Source organism: Phodopus roborovskii, unplaced genomic scaffold (assembly GCF_943737965.1).
Source record: "Phodopus roborovskii unplaced genomic scaffold, PHOROB, whole genome shotgun sequence".
Lineage (NCBI taxonomy): Eukaryota > Metazoa > Chordata > Mammalia > Rodentia > Cricetidae > Phodopus > Phodopus roborovskii.
In genome coordinates, this window is record NW_026126514.1 from 17,930,636 (window position 1) to 17,949,870 (window position 19,235).

A 19,235-nucleotide genomic window follows, 5' to 3' on the forward strand; every position below is an offset into this window, starting at 1 on the left:
TGGCTGTCAGGCTACTGGACATAAATTTGACTAGGAATGACCTTCTGCAGTCCAGCTTTCAGGCAGAAATGGGAGCTTTCACTGTTTTTAGAACTAACAATGCTTCTAGTAAAACACTTTAATTCATAGGAATATGCAAATTACATATATTCCTGTCATTTACAAGTCAGAAAAATAGTAAATAAAAACGAAGACAAGGTAGAAGACATGTAAAATGGTCTTGTGGTGTGTGGCGATTCCATGTGGAAGGAGAGGTTTGCAAAACTGGCTCCATTGAGCGTAAGCATAAATAGACCATACCAAAGAGAGACAAGCCCTTTCATCTCAGGTTAGTACTGTGTGGCCAAACAGCCAGTTCATGGTGATTTCATCTGGAGAGTCTTTTGTAGTCTATAGTTTTCTGTAAAACTACTAGATAAACGAGGCAGTTACAATCATTTGCTTCTTTCAAATACATTTTCATTGATTTAAAGGGGGAAAAGGCAATTTTAACTATTCACAGAAGTTGATATCCTTCCTTGTCACTTAAATCATGGCTATTTAAGAGGAATTGAATAATATTGGAGTTGTTTTTAACCCACTGTCATGTCTGTGGAGTAAGCTATATATATTTAGGAAGCCTTACTTTGCCTTGGAGTAGCCAAGATTATTGAACAGGTGACAGGTTTTAGTGAATGGGCCCAAGTGATGTCATGAAATTGACACAGGAAGAAAATGAGAATGCAGAAGAAATGTTCTGAGGATGCAGTAAAACAGAGCTTTACATCCATGTCCGAGAACTCCTGTGAACTAGCAGCCCGTGGACCAGAAATGATAGTGAAAAGCTGTGTGGGGCTCACATTGCCCGCGTCCAGGGACAGGGAGAACAGCTTTGCCATAGGGAATAACAAACCAAATCGAAGGTAATTTTAATCTTAAGTCTCGTCATTTAAAACCAAAATTTCCTCGGTATTATTTTTACCACTTCCTTATTTGTTGTACTGTAATCATCAGCATGGCATGTATACATACATCCATGTACAAATGTATGAGTGTGTGTTCACAGACATTCATGATATAATATAATGTAATAAGAGATAAATAAGAGATACTTTAAGGAGAGAATATCAATTAACAACCTACATGTTTTCTGATTCAGTCTAAAGTTCACAAGCAATTCTGTCTAAATCCAGATCATGTATGAGTTTTGCTTATAGAACAGTCTTCAGGTAAGAAGTTGAAGCTGAAGAACAAACTGATAATTATTTTCAGGCTGACAGGTTCATTCTGTGGGTCTCATTCTATCCCTTTCCTAGGGTAAAGATAAAAGTGTATGTAAGAGATGTACAAGTATCTCATCAGTTATATGTGCACAAAAACTATTAACTTTTAAGACTTTGGATATTTTGAGTAACTTAGATATTCTAAAACGTGTTTAAAAACAGGAAAATCCAGAAAGAGCAAACAGGAAATAGAATCACAAACATTTAGATTTCAGGGACTAAAATCATACCTAAATGATGGGAGATGTCATTCTGTAAATATGTTTCTCATACTGGTTAATGAAGAAAGCACTGTTGGCCAATAGGAAAGGAAGATAGGAGGGACTAGGAGACAAGGAGGAAAGAGGAAGTAGTAAGGAGGAGTCAAGATGGAAAGTCTGGAGAGAGCAGGATGCCAGCCGGCTCTCCGGTAAGATGAAAGCACGTGGAAATACATAGATCAACAGAAATGGGTTAATACTTAAGACAGAGCTAGCCGATAAGAAACTAGTACCTGGCCAACAGCATTATATCAAATACAGAGTCTCTCTGTGTTAATTGGGGCTGGCGCGGCGGCAGGACAAGACCAGCAGCAGGAGGAAAAACCTACTCCTTACACCTAAATATGATCTAAAAACATTAGAGATAGGACCCAAGGCAGCACAGATCTAAAGAAATACATATGGTCTGCTTTCCACATGTGACAGCAAACTGAAGCATAAGTCCTTTTGCCAACATCTACTGTTACAGCTATGGCAATAAATAGAGTTTATATCCTGTCTTTAAGCTCTGCTGCTTGGATACCCAGTGAAACCCCAAGCTTTTGATTTCTTCTCTGGACATCTCCATCAAGCATGGGGATCTGGATCTGGAATTTCTCTTCACATTGTGCTAAGTGGCCTCCAGCTTTCGGTCTGTGTTTTTGCCTGATGTATGCTCAACACAGGGATCAAATGTGTACGTTTCTTTTCTTCAAAATGCGGATCACTTCTTCATTACTCTGCTAGCTCCTTAAATGTTTGGGAAATGGTAGTTAAGTTTCTTGGTACTACAGTGGTACTTCTTATTGTCCAAAGCTGGAAGGATGCTGCTGCTGGTTAGCTGAGGTAGGTACTGCAACTGAAAACATAAAACACAGTCGGGTTCAAAACTAGGCCATGTAGTGGACTCCATTATTATTTAGAACACATCACAAGAGAAGTCACTTTGGGAGGGCAGGAATAAATCTTTCCCTTATAAAATACAAAACCTGAGAGAAGGAGACACATTTCAATTTACTTTTTATTTTTATTTATTTTTAATATTTTAATATTTTATATTTATTTTTAATTTTAAATTTTTATATTTTAAATTTTAAATATTTATATTTAAAAATATCAGTCCAAGCCAGGTATGTTGGCACAAAATGTGATTCTAGCACTCAAGGAACTGAAGCAGTGAGATGACGATGGAACCAGCCTGGGTTACGTAGGGAGACCCATCCACCCCCCTCCAAAAAAACACAAATGCAACCAAGATCTTGGGTTAAGTTCCCATCACCATGCACAAACACACAGAACCCATGTTATAAAGGAAAAACATAAGACTGGAGGTGTGTATCAGTAATAACTACTTGCTTGCTCACATGTGAGAGGCCTTAGATTCCAGCCCTAGCATCACAAACACAGACACACACACACATTCCAAGACTATGGAAAAGTGGGTAATATCTGCATTATTGGGGAACAAAACAGATTCACAGTGTTTGAAAATATCATGTAAGCCAACGCCCTATCTAGTAGAGAAAACAGATGTGCAGAACACTTAAGCATGTTGCCCACTTACTCCTATAATTAAAAAGCAACACATCCATTTTCCTTCAAGCTTCAACAACAACAACAAAAATAATGTCAATGTCAAATGAAAATAAGAATAGGCCTATGTATTTTTTTAATTGTACCATGTGGCCTTAGGTTTCTAGAATAAAGATATTCTTTAGTGCTTTTAAATATAACAGTTCTTTAGGACTTCAATACACCTAACAGTGAAGTTCTTTGTTCTTTCCAATAGAAATTATTGTAGCAGGTCTCTTTGCTCTTGAACACAAAGTAACACTTTGTATAGATAACTCGAAGAGAAAAGGAGAGAACTGATTTACTCATTGGGTCTATCTGATAGAGACTAACCATGGTCTACCTCAGAATCTTGACATTTAAAAAGCTATTATTCCTAATAATCTCTCCATCTCTTCTTTGCCCAGCCACCCCCCTGTCGCTACACACACACACACACACCCACACACCATCCAGGTGTATATTTGAGGAAGTAGGGCATACAAAGGAAAGATTAAGTATGGTTTGAATGAGAATGGCTCTCACTATTTTGAATACTTGTTCCTAGTTGGTGGAACTGTTTGGGGAAGGATTTGGAGGTGTGGCCTTGTTGGAGAAAATGTGTCACTGGCCTTGGACTTTAGTTTCAGAAGCCCTTACCAGTCTCTCTCTGTCTCTGTCGTCTGTCTGCCTTTCTGTCTGTCTCTGCTTCCTGTGGATAAGATGTATGCTTTCAGCTACTGTTCCAGTGCCTGCCTGCCTACCACCATGCACCAAACCATGATGGCCATGGACTCACCCTCCAAAACTCTTAAGCAAGCCCCCAGTTACATGCCTTTTTTTTTTTTTTTTTTTTAATGTGTAAGTGGTCTTGGTCATGATGTTTCATCATAGCTACAGAAGGTAACTAATACATGAAGGCAAGATAATTTGAAACTTATATATATCTACATGGATCCAAACGTGATCAAGGACAGCCAACCTATCTTACCTATGGCTCATCTAGATTCTAGATTATTACAGATTTTTGCCATTTAATTTGATGCAATGTAACCACTTTCACCAGGCGACATTCATGTTTGCAGCTGGATCCTGTTCTGTAGTTAAATGTGCTATCCTGCAGGTATCCACTAGGTCCTGTTAAAGGACCAGAAAGGAAAACAATTTCATTAGAGGAGAAACCTGTAATGTTGACACTTGAGGTAGGAGGACAAAGGTCTGATTCCATTCTCCAAAGTATGAGAAACAATGGATCTACCTGCAACCTGAGTGTGTGCACATCAGACAGCTTGGCTCCTATGTAGCATCAGGAGCAGCATGGCAAGGCCAACTTTAGGATTCAGGAAAGGGCCTTAAAAAGCAAATGTCTCTGAAGCCCTGGTTGATAATTCAGATGACCAGTCTCCCTCTTCTGGACTAAGAATGCTGGGGCTGCAAACCACAGTTGTCAGTCAACCTAGATTCCAACTCAGAGCCAGGCGACAAGCATGGGATCATTTGGAAGTGTAACCTTGAATGTTTCTGTAAAGCAGTGAACCAGTTTTACCCCAGTCAGGTGCTTTCGACTCTGTCTCAGGGTCTTCCTCACTGACTTGTCATGTTGTCTCGTCAAATCCCCAACTTCTCGAATGTTGTCAAAATATGGGTGCCGCAGCAGCTCTTCGCATGTCAACCTCTCAGCCGGGTCCATGTGGAGGCAGCCCTGAAAGACCAGAAAACCCCTTTTTCCATCTTGAAGTTGCAATAACATATGTTCTTTGAAAGACAGAGCACATTCATTCATTTTTAATTTTTCTTTAAATAATTTACTTAAATTTTCCCCCTAGATTTTAAACTTTGTGCATGAGTAGTAATGCCCCTGCATGTATGGATGCACACCACATCCTGTGTGCCTGATGCCCACAAAGGTCGGAAGAGGGCATTGGATCCCCTGCATAGGAGGTTACACATGGTTGTGTACCATTTGGGTGCTGGGAACCAAACCCAGGTCTTCTGCAAGGACAGGTGCTCTTTACGGCTGAGCCTCTCCAATACTGATTCTCACCATTTTTAATCAACATAGAACGTTATACAATTGTATGGGGAGTGATAATTAGATACATGTACACAAGTGTGTAGTGATCAACATATTTCCCTAAACAGTTTCCATTTCTCTGTTGGGAGACTTAACTCTTTTCTGGTTCTTCAACTATGCAACAACTTACATAATAAATGCTCCGCTGTGCTACAGCATGTTAGAACATACCCCTGCCTGTGCTGTTTGTCCAGCATCTGTATCTTCGTCCTTCCTACCCTTCCTTGCCTCTGGTGGCCATTAGTTCGCTCTCTACTTGTATGAAATCAACTTTTTTTCTCTTTTTTTAGCTTGAGAACTAGTGAGAAATGAGTTTTCTGTGAAACACTAAACACTCATCAGTTGGAAATAGAAGAGATAAATGTTGGGACGGGGTTTCCTCCTCATGTTTTTGAGGCATTCGGTGCCCTGCCACGCGGGAGAACATACATGATTTTGAAGTTCAGTTCAGTGGCCAATGGGAAGAATTTGTTCACTGTTTTGTACTTTTATTCTGGAATCAGGTTCATACACGGTAGAAATAAAGTCATAGTGTTATCCGTCTCCACCACTGTCATCCTTCCATTCCCCTTTCTAGAACCTGATAGTTAGGTCTAAAACAGTCTGTGCATCACAATCATGTATGTACACAAGCAAAGGCATAGCCCTTTGTATTACATCATCCTTAACTACTTCTTTGCCCTCAAGCAGACTGTGGAGCTCATTCTCAGATAGCACTCACAGCCCTATACCCCAAGAACTGTCTCAATTTTGTGTTTGTCCATTGACAGTTTCATTCATGTAGATGGTATCAGTGAACAAACCTGGACTGCTTTTTGAAATATTGGGAAGTTTGCTATATATTGAAAAGTGTTTCCGTGCCACATTTTACATATGCTGCATTTCTACAAATATATAAATAAACCAACTTTAAAAATGTATCCAGGAGTTGACTACTTAAAGGTTTGTTTGTATCTTATATGTATTAATGCCTGCCTGCATGTATGTCTGCGCACCACATGTGTGCAGTGCCTGCAGAAGCCAGAAAAGGGCATCAGAACCTCTGGAGCTAGAGCATTTTTAATGATTGGTTTGTCATTTCTTTGTTTTGTGTGTGTGTTGGTGTTTTTCCTGAATATGGCTGTGTGAGAATGTCAGATTCTCTGAACTGGAGTTACAGACAGTTATGAACTCAGGACCTTTGGAAGAGCAGCCAGTGCTCTTAAACTCTGAGCCGTCTCTGCAGGCCAAAACTGATGTTTTTCAAAGGAGAATGGTGTTAAATGTTGCATCAATTGACATTTAATTCTGACAAGTGTGTGCTTCCTGGTCTCTTAAAAGCCATGATTTTACCTTTAAGAAGCTCAAGGCAGGGTAGGAGATGTTTGGAAATTTCGACTCAAGGGTTTCCTGTCAAAAAGAAAAGGGACTTTCAATTGACAGCAGACTAATTAAAGTTGCCTCACTAAATTTCTTTTGAGTGTCTACTCAAAGGACGTACCTTCCTGGCATCTTCCTCGCCTCCCCCGCCCTTTCCCATCCCACCTCCCAGTGATAACTTCCTTGTGACTGTCCCCAAGCCTCTTCTCCCTCCACCTCCAAAATGCTTTTCCAACTTTGTTTCCTAACCACACCCTCCTCTTCCCGAATGAGGTAGCATTGTAAGTGAACACTGCTGGGAGAAAATGGAACAAAAGGCAGAAACGAAGCACATGCCATGCTACTAGTCCTTTTGTTTTCCTAGCTTTGTGTAAAACGCCTTTCCCGACTATAACTTAACACTTAAATTAACAGCATCACCAAAGTGGGCATTAATCATTGCATTTATTGACATTTGTGTAAAGGGACTTCAAAACACATTTTATCCCTACCCAGATGAACTCATGTTTATTGGATCCCTGGAGTGAACATTGTTGTCACTTCCCACAAGTGCCTACTGTTTCTCTGATTAGCCAGCAGTTTAGAGTCTCCCCAGCATGCTCTCATCTCCCTCTGCCCAATTAAGGCTATGGCATGCCCATCAATTGGTTGGGAGTAACACTGCAAATAGGAGGACTGCTCTGAATAGGTGAGTTAGGGAGCTGTCTCACTGAAAAGGCTGAACAGAATCAGTGTCCCCAGTGCATGGCGTGTGTCAGTGTGAGCTGAGGGCTGGAGCAATTGGCCAGGCTCATCAGTGCATGGGGCTGGGGCTGTAGAGCAGAGCTCAAGAGCAGTGTTATTTTAGACAGGGAGCCAGCTTCAACACATTCTCAATCGCATGCTAATAACCAAAAAAGGAAGTGCCTCCGTTTACCAAGAGGGAAAAAAATCCTAACTTGCTCTTGTATCTTGTATTAGTCCTTGAGAGAGTAGCTTTTGCCCCCACCACTTAAATAGCTCTGTGTACTTATCTAACATAAGCAATGCTACAGACTGACATCGCTAAGGTCAGCTATCCTATCTCAGGAACCAGGCCTAGGATGACCTGCGTTGGCTGTGATACACCAGGCCCTTCCAGCCTGCTGAACCGGTTCCCCAGCCCCAGCCGCCAGCAGGCCTTGCTGGGCAGAGTTACTGACCCCGCAGAGGGAGAAGGCACAGATGTTCAACGAGCATAGGCCTGTGCTGCTGCTTCCTGTGTTTCTGTCAACAGGAAATCCCTTGCAGGACAACCTCTGGGACCCAGGAGAGGTGCTTTACATTTATAGAGCCCTGGCTGTTTCTGAGGCTTCGCCAGCAGCCAGCCAGCCAGGAAATTGCTAAGGGATATTTGGTGCAGAACTGGGGATGTCCAGGTCACAAGGGAGCCAGTGGGTCGCTTCCCATAAGCCAGGTGCTGTGCTCGCCTCTGCATCCCAGCATGACCCACTTTTCCAAAGCTGGTGGGGAAATGGACACTTTGCTGGTGGACAAAGACAGAAGGCAACTGCAAGGGCCCAAAGGAGCTTCTATCTGGGAAATAAAGTGTTCGCTTCCAGCTGAAAGCACCTTTCTCAGACAGTAGAAACGCCACTCACAAACCTTAATTATGCTCTTAAATTTTATTATTACTCTTTTATTTGTCATGCTAAGAACTCACAAGGTCTGCAGGACAAGCACTCTACCACTGAGCTGCACTATTTATTTAACAAATGTAAAGAACTTTGCATACTTATCCCTCAGGATTATGAGGCTAGAGAATCAAAAGTTCAAAGCCAGGGCTAAAGAAATGGCTGACCTGTTAGGCGTGCAGGCTGCCTTTCCAGGGGACAGAGGGTTAATTCCCAGCACCCACATGGCTGCTTAGGAGCATCTGTAACTCCACTTCCAGGGGATCCAACAGGGCACCAGGCATGCACGTAATGCACAGACATATATGCAGACAAAAACACTCATATTCATAAGGAATTAAATTTCTTATAAGTTCAAGGCTAGCCTGGGCTATAAACTAAGACCGTCTCTCAAAGAGAAAGTAAAGTAAAAGTTTGCATGACTTCCCGGAAGTTACCGTATTTTTTTACATTTTATGTGCATTTAATAAAAATATTTTACCAAATATTTATTTGAATTATTTTAAATTATACTGTTCAATACTCAACTTTCTTCACTCGGCAGCCTGCTGTAGAATTTTCCACATGAATAAACACAGAATTAATTGTGTTTATTAGCCCCATGACAGCTATTGCACAATGGCCTGTAACTTAACCTCCTACCAAATACGAAAGGGAATGATATAAAGGCTAAGCCTCCATACCCTTGTCTAATAGTTTCATTGGGGTGAATTATTAAAAGCGGGTTGGGGATATGAGCATTTAGATTTTCTTAGTCCTTTTTAAAGGAGTGTTTCCCCCGCATTAACCATACAGCAACAGGTTTTACTCCATGTTCTGGGAAGTAAGCACACCGTAGAGAAGGGAATTTGTACCATGCTCGGGGATAGTAGCTGCTGGCACTGGATGAGTCGATGTTTAGGTGTGTTTAAAAGCTGATTGGCTCTGAGTGACCGTGTTTGGCTGGACAGTCAGCTTTGCTTCCCTGCCCCGGAGGGCTGGCTAGCCTCTGCTCCCAGGGCCTTCTATGTTCAAGCTGAGGCCAGGATCTTGCTCATTAGCTTGCTCCAGTGTTCTCTGTCGTTCACTCTTAGCCAAAATTCTCAATGCAGACTGAGCCATGGGCCCTAGGAAAGTGAGGAACTACCAAAACCTGGCTGGCCTGATCTAAAGAGCTGCCTCCAAAATGAGGTACTCACCATATCCTCAGGGTCTGGAATTTTCACCCCACTGAAGTACTGATTCATGCTAAATACTTGCTGGTGCCTGGGAATGAGGTCCCCTTTGGACAAAAAGAGACAGAAGTAAGTTGAATTGCGTAGGAAACATGGGGCTGTGCCTTTCCACCACGGTAGTATGGACCTGTGTGTCCCGTGTCGTGTGTCATCCCCCCCCCCCCCCCCCCCCCCGGCTGCTTAGGATCCATGAGGAGGAGCATCCATTCAGCACAGCCTACACTGAGCTCTACAGGGACAGTGTGTCAGGAACAGAAATCGAAGGCTGCAAGATTCTTGCCCTCGTGAGCTTACACTGTATTTGACTACTAAACCATATGCGCTAAGGGAAGGTCTTCTGTCTGTAAGAAACCGTCTTTTCCTGTTTCCCTAGTCGATGACAGACTGGAAACTTTGTCATCTACTGTTTAGAAGCACTTACAGCACAAAAAAAACTGGAACAGAGTCTCTAGATTCCTTTTAAATGATACTCGTTCTGTAGCCATGGCAACAAAATGAGCTGGCAGTGTGTTCATGTACAGTCCTAGGGATGTTACCGTGAAAGACTTCTGCTGGGAAAATGGAATGAGGTGCTGCTTCCCTGGGACACAGATGGCCACTTTCTAAGGCAGAGAGGAATCCAGGAGCCTATGGTGCTGTCACCAAACTGGACCTAGCTCTTAAGCTAAGTCTAGCTAAGGTAGTACAGGGTCACTTGATTTACAACTTTACCTTTCACTCAAATCCAGAACCTGCCTCTGTTGCAGACAAGCAAGCAAAAGTATAGCCTCTGGGATGGTGACTCATATGTCTGAAAATGCTATAATGAAACCCCTTAGCTTACATCCCTAGCTTTAAAAATTAATTCCATGTATGTGCGTAGGGGAGACATATATCCCCGTGCCCTGCCAGCCTCTCCTGCCAAGGCTAGGGTGCCATGAGAGTGCCTTGAAGCCACTGGGGGAAATAGCCAAGGACGTCTGAGTGGTCCTGCATGAGCTCCGAGGAGGCTACAAAGTACAAGACATTGGTGGAGATATTAAAAGTAGGAACTATAGCCTCACCCACAGGCAGTACTTTGGGAAGACAAAATTGCATGGTGATTGTTGATACAAGAGTTTATGGAGCAGAGAAATTCTGCTTTAAATTAGGCTCTTTAGCACAGTAGTATCTAACCCCCTGGTTTGGAAAAGAACAGTCATTGCTTATGGATTTCTTTTTCCTGTTTTGTGTTTGTTTGTTTGTTTTTGTTTTTTTGAGACAGGGTTTCTCTGTATTACTTTGGAGCCTGTCCTGGAACTTGCTCTGTAGACCAGGCTGGCCTTGTACTCACAGAGCTCCACCTACCTCTCTGCCTCCCAAGTGTGCTGGGATTAAAGGAGTGTGCTTATGGATTTCTTAACTGTTCCTCCCTTTCTTTTTTCTGTCCTTACCACTCCCCTTAATGTTAAAGAAAAAGCAAGACAAAAATAAAGATAGAAATAAAAATGTTCCGAGAAAAATCAGCCTTTCTTCTTGATGCTTAGGAGGCTGAGGCTTTTCCTCTACTAAAGAGTCTGAATAATCCAAAGCTTGTCAGGCAGGTTGCAGAGGACACCTGCATGAATCACCATATCCCAATACGGGTTTGGCATCCCTAATTAAAAAATCTGAAACTGAGCACTAACATGATACCACAGGTAGAAAATTCTATAGTCAACATCAGGTGACTGGTCACAATCAACACATGGGCACATTAAAATGATTATATAAAATGACCTTCAGGATATGTGGATAAAATGTAAATGAAACATAAATGAATTCTGAGTTTAGACTTGGGTCCCATCCCTAAGACATGTCATCAAAATCTCCAAAGTCATCAACCCTTCTACTTCCAAGCACTCTGGATGAGGGAAGGTTCAGCTTGTAAGTGAAATCAGCCTCAAAAGCAGTGACCAGTCAAGTCCTTGCAGGGTTCCTGTTGCCATGGTAATGCTTTTAGAAGCTAACTGGATCCAACCTAAGCTCAAGAGCTATGTCTTTATCTTCTGGACAATTAGTAAATCTTCAGGAATCATTCATTATCATTATTTGAATAAACCCTGACCACTTTTAATGGAGCCACATCAGTGAGGCAACAAAGTCCCCAAGTGTCTGGTGAGCTGGGACTGTGGTGCTGTCATGGGGAAAGCTAGGCAGTTCTCTACAAATCAGGACAGAAATGCCACTTACCCAGGGTTTTCCTTATCAGATAGAGCTGATCCACATCAGATTTTCCTGGCCACAGAGGCACTCCGGATAGCAGCTCAGCAAAGACGCAGCCAATTGCCCAAACATCTACCGGGGGGCCATACTGTGTGTCCCCCACCAGCAGCTCAGGTGAGCGGTACCACCTGGTGGCCACATAGTCTGTGTAGTAGTCACCTGGTCCGGCTGGCCAGTGAAGCAACATGGAAAACAGAATAGTGGAAGCCGGGAATCCAAACTGAGAGGGAAATGCCTAAGAAACGAAGCTCATAGCTGTTCAGGACCACCGTTCTCAAGACTGGCTGCTAGTTAAAATCCCTTAGCCATAGGGATTTTTAAGTTACTGATGCCAACCCAACTAATCAGAATACTTGGAGAGGGCCCAAGGTTACCAGGACAGGTTTTAAAGTTCCTCATGTATTAATCTGCAGCCAAGATTAAAAGCCACTGATCTAAAGAATTACTTCTGGAAAGTGTCAGTTCAGGGAGGAAGGGAGGCAAGGGTAGAAATCAGGAGATTAGCATGATTTACAATAACAACCGCAGTACATCTTACACATACAATTCACATAGCCTACGCATCTACACCATTGTGGGTTTGTACGTTTTTCAAGTTATATCCATTACAAAATTCTGCAAGAACTGTAATTTATAGCAAGGTTATTCCCTGGGCAGAACATGAGAACCAGCTTTCTGTAGTATCCAGACCAGCTATCATAGCAAGAATGTTTCTTTTACCCCAAGACATCGTCAATACTCACTGAGAAGCCGGGCAAACCCAAAGTCACAGAGCTTAATGATTGAGTGTTTTGTGATGAGAATGTTTTCTGGTTTCACATCTCTATGTATGCACTGGTGAGAAACAAAACAAAACAAAAATGTCCTCAAGGAGCAATTGCAAATATCTTCTGTGAGTAAAGGGCAGAAATATTTAGCAAATAATGGATACATCACTTTAATCTTTCATTAGACTGTTGGATGAGAAAACAACAGACTAAAATTAGCTCAATACCTATAGACAGAATCATTTTAAATTCCCAAAGGGCCCCCAAAACCAAGAAGTGTGACAGGACAAAAAAAGCTAGAGGGGAGACTCAGACAATCAAAACATGTATGACAGACACCTGGTTACATTTGAATTTTGGATAAATGACTTTATTTTTTCAGTGCTGGGGATCTACCCAGGATTATCCATGCACTCCACCACTGACCTACACCTCCAGCCCAAGTATATAGTACAACAGGGCACTTCATATTTAACTAGAAGTCATAGGTAACCTGACGACTGTAAGTGAAGGGAAAAGAACTCAAGGGCTCTGAGGCCCACAGCCTGTGGCCGGCGCTACAGATGGGTGCGTTAGCTTTGTTCATTGAAACATGGCCTGCTGGGTAAACAGGACAAGCCCTGGGCCTGCTGAGATAAGCTGGGAAGATTGGGCGGGAAGCTCTAGCTTGCCAAGAGATCTCCCTTCCCACTCTGACATTTGTCCTGACAAGATAAACAAGCGAAGGCTGCAGCCTCACCCTTTGGGGTGAGTCGCTAGATGTCAGCTCTGTCGCACAGCGAGGCCTGTGCTGGGCAGGGAGGCGGCTCCTGCTCTGCGCGGCCTCATCGCCTGGTATCTAGCCACATTCTTTAACAGGGCGAAGCTACCCAGAGGGACGCTTAAGAAACTTCCCAGGGCCTTCTTAGTCAATGACAATTTCTTTGACAAAGAAAAGTAAATAAACCTCTTAATCAACAACTTTTAACCAACATCTATGTTTAAAAATTAAGTTGGGACAAAATATTCCTCAGGCTTCCTTGTGATTGGCCCCCTTTCCAAGGGTTTTCCTCTCTGCTGGGAAATGCTGGATCTTTCTGCTGCCCCAGGGACTTCTGGCCTGATGCCTGAAACCCTTGGGGTTATCCTTGACTTCTAGAATTTGGAAAGGGGACAGAGGTTCCTCATGGGCCCAGCAATTCCGACTCCAAAGGATGCTGGGTGTGAGAGGGCAGCATGGTCTCTTCCCATCAGCATTTTTATTCTGGAAAGGTTGGGGGAGGGTTAAGTTATCCTATCTGCTTCTCAGTAATCGATGGCTCTGGAGTCTGAAGTCCTTCACCAGTCATTTTACATGCTGCTATAAATAGGTCCTCCCATGAATATCATGATGACATACGGGCAGGGGGACTGGAAAACAAGAATGTGTCCTCCCCCTCAGCACCCTCGCTCCTTAGCAGGTCCTCCCCACCCACCCACATGTCCCTAGCACATGGACAGAGTCTGGGGCTCTCCAGAGAGCTGTGGTATGCATTCTATTTGTCTCCACTTCCTCAGATCTTCCCTCCAGGGCTGTGTGGACAGCTGGCTTTCTCATTCCCTCCTCCCCACCCCCACCTCTCTCCTTCCCTGGGTCCCTCTGTCCCTCCCCCACTCTCCCTCCCATGCTGAAACTTGACTGCCAGGAAATGCTAACCACTCACAGTGACTAGCCATGGGAAGTGTCCATGCCTTCTCTGTTGTAAAATGGTGACTTTTTTTTTTTTCTTTCTTTCTTTTTTTTTTTTAGTGTTTGGAGTCAAACCCCATGCATGTTAGGCCATGGAGTTCCATCCCAGCTCTGACAGAGATTTTAGGCTTGAGCTAATGAAAGCACGATAATAGCTGTTCTCATATTTTCTCCTTGAAAAGCTTCAGAAGAAACTTCCTAGGTCATACTCATAGGGGATTTAACCCCTCAGGCTCGGTGACTTGTCAGTTGAGATGATAGATGGCTGCAATCCAATTGTACTCATGGCTAGAATGAAACTCTAACATTATTATCTGGGATTTTGTTTGTTTTTAGCGGTTCCCAGGAAGTGGGCAGTACCGTATGGGTAGGAGAGGGCAGTAGATTTTTTTCAGCATCTATGAAGCCATGTCACCTGGGCAGCCTCGAACTGTGACTCCCTAGAGCCCAGCTGTGGCCAGGATAACCAGAGGCCCACGTTAGCACTCTTATCTCACCAAAGCAGACACTAGCACTTGGACTTTGGGCTTGGGACCTCCACCCATGCAACTGCAGCTGACCAGGCATGAGGTGGCTGGGGTTGCCCCTCCCAATTTCAAAACCTTTTGGGGAAACCAATCCAATACAGGTTCTCTAAGTAAATGAGGTTCTTTCTACCACACATTTTGCACATTTTACAAGTTTAAAAAATATGACTAGTTTTAAAAATAATTTATCTATCTTTATGTTATGTGCATTGGTGGGAAGGTGTTAGGTCCCCTGGAACAGAACTGGAGTTACAGATCATTGTGAGCTGCCATGTGGGAGCTGGGAATTGAACCCTGGGTCCTCTGGAAGAACAGCCAGTGTCTTAAACACTGAGCCATCTCTCCAGTCCCTAAATGTTTTTTGTTTTGTTTTGTTTTTGTTTTTAAAATGTATGTGTCATAGGATCTGTATACAAAGGGAAAGTTAAGCTGGAATTTCAGTCTCTTACTCCAGCCAGGCTTATGAAAAATTATACGCACGAAGGTGTGATATGAACTTTGAACAAGGCTCAACCATGGCTTAAGGAAAGCTGCCTGAGTTTTCAAAGGAGATCATGAGACTTACATTGTGTTTATGGCAGAAATTTACAGCCTGCAGTGTCTGCCAAATTATGCTCTTCATGAGATGTTCTGGTACCCTAATAAAAACAAAAACAGCACAAACACATTCTTCACTCTAGACATGGAATTCAGCTCAAGAAACCCAATCCAACCCAGGGCAGGCTTTAGTACTGAGAAACCCCAGGAGACAGAATCCTCTTGAGACACAGAGCCCTCTCAGTTCACAAGTCCAGACTGCTGATAATGTGTGGCCAGCATACTGCTGGATTGTAAGGAAATAAAATTAACAAAAATACAAATATGGATGTTTACAGAGAAGAATCATGAAAATCCACAGGGATTTCCACAAGTATTTATGTTCTGGTATTGCCTGTAACCTGAACGCCTCTGTTTTTTTCTTTCTTTTGTTTTTTTAAGAGAGGGTGGAGGCATGGTCTTTGCTATGGTGTTCCTGACTGACATAAAACTCGAGCTCAAGCTGTATTAGCCTCCAAGTGCTGGGATTACAGGCATGGGCCACCAAGCCCCACTTCTGCAAGGAGAGCCTTACTAATGTAAAGCTAGTTAATACTCAGCACAAAAGACAATGCTGTGTCTTTGCTCAGGGTGCTCTAGACTACGGTCCTGAAGCAAGACTTCTCCCTGTGTGCGCATCACACAAGTTACCTGCCTGAGTTGCCTGTTTCGTTTGTTTTATTTGAAGGGAGAGGGATGAGGTTTTCCTGAGACAAGGAAGAGGTTTATGTGGCATACCATACAAGTAAAGTTCAAAATAAGGAAAGACGCAGTGTTGCGTTCCCTTCCCGGCACTGCACCTCTCTTCTTGCCAGCTGCGTCATCCTCACTTCTTTCTGCTCTTTCCTCTACCGCAACACCTAAGCATGCCACTTTCCCGTCCCTTCCTCACGCTCTCGTGGCTGACTTTACCGTGGTGGCCTAGAGTCCTGATGGACGCTGTGTGTGAACTGGTAAAAGGCATCTCATCGGGAAGGAAGCATTCCAAGCATGGGGCAAGGAGTGATTAGAAAGGGAGTTGATTATTTGGGGGTACCACTCCCGGACACACACATGCTGGACTTAACATTTTTATGAATCAAAAATTAAATATTGCTGTGGTCCTTGGCCACCAGGGAGGAAATGCAGTTAGCATTAAAGGTAGTCACAGAAAGTCACTTCTAGCCTCTGGGAGAGGCCACAAGGCCACTGCTGTCAGGGACCAGATGTGCAGGAAATCCTTTCAGGCAAATCAAAGGATGCTTGAACAGACACAGGGACAGTGTGCCGGAAATGAGGAGCCCACCCCCAGGAAGAATAGACAGGACGTTGTTTGGATTAGGATTGTTTTCAGACTTGAGGTAGCTTGTCACCAAATCCTTTTCCTTGTTCTGGTGATATGTAGGCACAAACATCAGGAAAACTCACCTATCAGGAAAAAACAGCCTAGAAAAAGACAAGTAAGAATTGGACTTCAATGGCTCCCCAGCATCCATCTCTTGTTCAGAAAAAAACATATTGTGTTTATTCAGTGAGTTTTTGACACGAACTTGTGAGTGCCAAGAAACTTCAGTCTCCAAAGACATTTCCCAAAATAAATAATGCAAGAGGAGTGTTGACTACTGACTTATAATAGTCTATCATTAATATTCCTGTAATGTTGAGCACGCTGTTACACACTTTTTAGTGTAGAAACTGTACAAAGTAAGAAGTGGCCAGCTCTTTCTGGGAAGGGTGGGAGGGTGGACTGGAACCCGTCCGCCCAGGAAGAGTGGAGAAGAGAGAGACACACACTTGGGGGCTGTCTTCCAGTGAAGCTGAGCTGAGCTCTTTTTGGTTGTTGTTTGGAAACAGTGTTTCACTCTGCAGCCCTGGTTGACTTAGAACTAGTTCTGCAGATCAGGCTGGCCTCAAACTCAAGAGATCTGCCTGCCTCTGCCTCCCCAGTGCTGGGAGCCCAGCTGTGCTATATTCCTTCCTCTTGCTTTGGGAAGCTTGTTTTACCTTAGAAACACAAAGGACATCTATCTGCTTCATTCCAAGGGGATGCTGAAGTGGTGGTTGTGGGGATCATTAGGAATATCTAGCCTAGATTTCTGAGTGATTATACTATCTTTTTAACCAGTTAAAGATAGATGTGCTGGGGGGAAAAATGATTAACTAAACCCAGAAAAAGGAAGATAGGAAACTCAGGAAGTGAGGAATTCAACTGCAGAGAAATTCAGGGGGAACTGCAAAAGGGGGTCCCAGGAGGGCAGCTAGACAGTAGGAGACACAGGGCATTAAAGGTGGGATGCCACCAAGAAATAATAAATAAATGAATAGGAACTAGTGGAATCAGATGTGAGTGTCCCACAGAAAAGCATAGAGGTAGAAAACTTAAAGGGAAGAGCAGATAGTAATTTGAGGAAAAATGCAATATGAAAGCCAGCACAGCGAAGAGCAGAAGCAGGTGGATCTCTGTGAGTTCAAGGCCAGCCTGGTTTATTATATAGTGAGTTCCAAGACAATCAGAGCTATGTAGTGAGACCCTGTCTTGAATAATAACAAATATACAATATGAAATTATGGTATAATGCTCATCTATAATTTGATAGTAGTTAATATTAAATTAATAATGCAAATATTTGGAGGATTGGGTAGGGAAGCAGAGGGGATAATGATTTATGAGAACTAAATCTTCATCTATCAGAATTGGGAGCCTACAGGGCCTGGAGAGATGGCTCAGAGGTTAAGAACACTTGTTCTTGCAGAAGTTCCTGGTTCAGTTCCCAGCACCCACACAATGGCATATAGCTATCCATAGCTCCAGTTCCAGGAGATGGACCACCTCTTCTACCTTCTGAGGACACTGGGCATTCACATGGCACACAGATATACATGCAGGCAAGACACTCATACACATAAAATAAATTAAGTTTGAAAACAGGAAGTTTACAATGTCTAAAACTGCCGGCCACTTTTCATGTTACATTATCTGCTAATAATTTTAGTAGTTTTTCATCCAAGTCCATGAGAAACACTCATCGGTGTTTTGGTTTTTTTTTTTTTTTTTTTTTCCCACTCATCATTTTCTCGATTTGAAACACCTTTATCTGGTTTTTGCATCAGGATAGATTGGACTCAGTAAACGACTTAGGCAATGTGTCTTCTATGCTTTCTAGAAGAGTTTTGGACAGAGTTGCTACTATTTCTTCCTTACACATTTGATAGACTTCACACGAAATATTTTAATAAAAGGACTTGAGTTAGCATGATTATAAGGAAAAATACATATCAGTTTGAAATGTGGGTGGTAAAGCAAATTTGTTCAGTTTGAGAAAATATATACCCAGGAGTCCTAGTTTGAGAACTTCTAAAGGGAAAGTAAAGAAAAAGAAAAGCCTGTGTTTAGAAAAAAATTGTAGAATTTATCAGACCAAATGCTAAAAACTTCTTGAATAGTCAGTGATGGAAGAGTGGCTGGAAATAATGCAACTTAATGTAATGATTTACATTAATAGATCTAAAGATTATATTCCGCTGTATATAAAACATGTATGAAAGCATCTTGGCAAAGCAGAGGACTCGTCTCGGAACACAGGCGATGCTTTCATTGCAAAGCAGCCGGCAAGTTGGCTACTCCGGACACGGGACTTGGTCAGACACCAGGACACTCCAGCAAACTGAACACCACACAAGTGGCCCATCATGATGCATAAAACCAAAGCAGCAACTTTCTCATTTATGTATAAATCTTGTCTACTGGCTTAATGCTAGGTGACTTGTTTAAAAAAAAAAAAATCAGTATATAATCTTTATGAGGAACCAAGAATTGGGGTGAGGGAAAGCAGTCACTCTGTTTTTGTCATCACACTGAGGCAGCTTGGCTGCATCCACACTTCTGGAGAGTGTCTTCTCAGTAGGTAAAATGTCTTTAATCAAATTGAACAAGGCTGGCAGTTATGGTAGTTAAGGTTTCCTTGCTCCCCTCCCCCAATCCCACTCTGTTGTGATGGTAAATTTGGGTGTCATTTGACTGGATGGAGGGGTGCTGAGAAAATTACTGACTGCATGCTTCTGGCTCTGTCAGCGAGGGCCTTTCCATTGACAGCTAGATCACAA

General features: G+C 42.8%; 1 protein-coding gene across 1 annotated transcript in view; it reads right to left on the minus strand.

The window, feature by feature from the left end:
* Nucleotides 1–437: 437 nt before the first annotated feature.
* The window catches only part of Cdkl1 (cyclin dependent kinase like 1), a 39,849-nt gene continuing 21,051 nt past the window's right edge, over nt 438–19,235 (minus strand). The window contains exons 3-10 of the mRNA XM_051195936.1: nt 15,142–15,214; nt 12,318–12,408; nt 11,542–11,742; nt 9,316–9,398; nt 6,459–6,515; nt 4,599–4,754; nt 1,861–2,360; nt 438–1,492 (exon numbers count right to left, since the gene is read on the minus strand). Coding sequence (XP_051051893.1) covers nt 2,253–2,360; nt 4,599–4,754; nt 6,459–6,515; nt 9,316–9,398; nt 11,542–11,742; nt 12,318–12,408; nt 15,142–15,214 — 769 coding nt within the window. The 3' untranslated portion in view covers nt 438–1,492; nt 1,861–2,252. The remainder of the gene's footprint in view (nt 1,493–1,860; nt 2,361–4,598; nt 4,755–6,458; nt 6,516–9,315; nt 9,399–11,541; nt 11,743–12,317; nt 12,409–15,141; nt 15,215–19,235) is intronic.